The sequence below is a fragment of the Mandrillus leucophaeus genome, unplaced genomic scaffold, assembly GCF_000951045.1.
Source record: "Mandrillus leucophaeus isolate KB7577 unplaced genomic scaffold, Mleu.le_1.0 Scaffold200, whole genome shotgun sequence".
Lineage (NCBI taxonomy): Eukaryota > Metazoa > Chordata > Mammalia > Primates > Cercopithecidae > Mandrillus > Mandrillus leucophaeus.
This window is the reverse complement of record NW_012102033.1, coordinates 446,940-449,720: the sequence shown is the minus strand read 5'-3', so window position 1 is coordinate 449,720 and position 2,781 is coordinate 446,940. Positions and strand designations below refer to the sequence as shown.

Genomic DNA, 2,781 nt, shown 5'->3' with positions numbered 1-2,781 from the left:
GAGGCACAGGACGGGCTGGCTACAGCGCAGCTGCGGTTGCGCGAGCTTGGCCACGAGAAGGACTCGCTGCAGCGTCAGCTCAGCATCGCGCTGCCCCAGGTCTGGGCGGGGCAGGGGCGGGGCCTGAGGGGCGGGGCCTCGGGGAAGAAGGCTGTCCGGAAGGGGTCGGGCTTGGCGCCTGGAAGGGAGGAGTCTGGGCGAGGCTTGCTATTAATGGGCGGGGCCTGAGTGGCAAGGGAGAGCGGGACTTAGCAGGGAGGGCGGGACCTTCAAACTTCCAGTCCCAGGGAATGAAGGAGATAGGGAAGGGATTGAGCTGAATGTCGGGATCCTGCCAATGTCTGGACAGGAGTTTGCAGCTCTGACAAAGGAGCTGAACTTATGTCGGGAGCAGCTGCTGGAGAGGGAGGAAGAGATTGCAGAGCTGAAGGCGGAACGGAACAACACGCGGGTGAGGAGTGTTGAGGGCGGGGCCTAAGTGGGGCGGGGCCTCGTGGTGTTGAAGTGGGGGGCGGGGCCTCGCAGTGTTGCAGCCTGACCTATTTTTTTCCCCCATCTCGCCTTTCTGCCTTCTCCTCTTCCCTGCTCACACTTCCTGGCTGGTCTCCCACTCTGGTCCCACTCCTTCCTCCCTGTCTCTATAATTTTTCTCTTCTCTCTTCTGTACCACCCCTTCCTTGACCCCGACCTTCTCTCTTTTCCTGACCTGTCTCTCTTTTCCTGACCTGTCTCTCTCTGTGCTCCTTTATTTGGCTCCATCTTTTCCTCCATGTGTCCGCCCTACCTGTCACCCTTTTTCTCAACTCTGCCCCTTTTCCCTTGCCTCTTTTCCTTGACCCCATGCCGTGTGCCTGTAGCTGCTCCTGGAACACCTGGAGTGCCTGGTGTCCAGGCACGAGAGGTCACTGCGCATGACCGTGGTGAAGCGCCAGGCCCAGTCCCCGGGTGGGGTCTCCTCGGAGGTAGAAGTACTCAAGGCTCTAAAGTCTCTCTTCGAGCACCACAAGGCCCTGGATGAGAAGGTATGAGAATTAGAAGAGCAGGGGTGGAGAATGGAAACCCATAGTTGACTGGGGCTGTTCTGAGTGGGAGAGATTCTGGCCGTGATTGGTTGGGGATGTTCTGAGTTGGAAGAATGTTGACTGTGATTGATTGGGACAGGCTACATAGACTGGGTCCTGACTGATTGATAGCAGAAAAATAAACCAGGATGGGGGCTACCAGTGGATGGGGCAGACTGGATAGCTGGTTGCGGCTGCATACCCGTTATGGAGACAGGAGCCCCAAGGCTGCCCTATCGGATCCGTCCCAGGGGTGTTCTGGGCCAGGGGCAATTGTCCTCAATTGGGTCTGGTCTCCAGCTGACTATTGCCCTGCCCCATCCCCAGGTCCGGGAGCGGCTGCGGATGGCGCTGGAGCGCGTGGCAGTGCTCGAGGAGGAGCTGGAACTGAGCAATCAGGAGGTGTGGGTGTGGCCAAGAAGGGGAGGTTGAATCCAAGCGGAGGGGCTAAGGGGCTGCACATGGGGCGGAGCCGGTTGGGTGGGTTCCAGAAAGAATCTATTGGGGCAGGACTACGGCGGACAACCAATGGGGATGGACTATGGAGAGAAACCAGTGGGGTTCCTAAGTGGGCACACAGCAGTGCTACGGAGGGAACCTCCCAGTGAGAGTGAGATTAAGGGTAGAACCAGGGACTGGGGCTCAGGCTGGGACTAAGGAGGAAGTGATTGGATGGGGAAAGGCGGGGCTAAAGCGGAAACTTTGCCCAGGAGGCTAAGGGGAAGAATAAGGGTAGACGCCCTCCGTGGTGGCAGCTAAGGAGGGATATAAGGAGGGACGGGGCCTAAGGGTAAACCGTGGGGTAGGCATGGCCGCAGCACGACCAGAGGCATCTCAGATGGGGCCTCCTATCCGCTTAGAGGGCCAGTGCCAGTGAGAAGTAGAGCTGGGGGTTCAGGGAGCCCCTGTGCTCTGATTTCCCTTTCACACTTCCAGACTCTGAACCTTCGAGAGCAGCTGTCTAGGCGGCGGTCAGGGCTGGAAGAGCCGGGCAAGGATGGGGATGGGCAGGTGAGACATGGAAGTCCCTCCCTGTGACCTCCATTCAACTCTCTGACTTTGTTATGGTGTCTGTCATGTTTGGCATAATCGTCATGGGCCCTAAATGGATGCACCTCTAAGACTGTCACAGAGCTTTGACCTCTGATTCAGGTCACCTAGCTAACTTCTGTGACCTCCTTCACTGACCCCTGTGGACTCTGACCAGCATGGTCCATATTCATCTTTGATCTCCTTTCAGCTGATTGACTTTCTCCTTGGATTTCCTCTGTGTCTTCGGAGACACTCTGAGATCTTGTCCCTTGCTTCCCTCACTCCAGACTCTTGCCAATGGCCTGGGTCCTGGCGGGGATTCCAACCGGCGCACAGCAGAGCTGGAGGAGGCCCTGGAGCGGCAACGCGCCGAGGTGTGCCAGCTGCGGGAGCGCCTGGCGGTGCTGTGCCGTCAGATGAGCCAGCTGGAGGAGGAGTTGGGCACTGCGCACCGCGAGCTGGGCAAGGCGGAGGAAGCCAACTCCAAGCTGCAGCGCGACCTCAAGGAGGTGAGGCCTCAGGGAGGTGGGCTGCCTTCGGTCCCTCACCTTTCCGTAGCGCTCTCCCTCGCGCATTGCTCATGAATGGCAGAACCTCGATTCAGTCCACAGGCTGGGTGACTCCTCCTCTCTGAGATTCAGTTTCCTTACCTGTGAAAGGAGATGTATGATTCTCATCAGAGGGTGAG

General features: G+C 58.3%; 1 protein-coding gene across 1 annotated transcript in view; it reads left to right on the top strand.

Annotated features, from left to right (window-relative positions):
- The window catches only part of PPFIA3 (protein tyrosine phosphatase, receptor type, f polypeptide (PTPRF), interacting protein (liprin), alpha 3), a 36,366-nt gene that overhangs the window by 7,696 nt on the left and 25,889 nt on the right, over positions 1–2,781 (top strand). The window contains exons 3-8 of the mRNA XM_011979390.1: positions 4–99; positions 350–451; positions 858–1,022; positions 1,389–1,463; positions 1,998–2,072; positions 2,381–2,602. Coding sequence (XP_011834780.1) covers positions 4–99; positions 350–451; positions 858–1,022; positions 1,389–1,463; positions 1,998–2,072; positions 2,381–2,602 — 735 coding nt within the window. The remainder of the gene's footprint in view (positions 1–3; positions 100–349; positions 452–857; positions 1,023–1,388; positions 1,464–1,997; positions 2,073–2,380; positions 2,603–2,781) is intronic.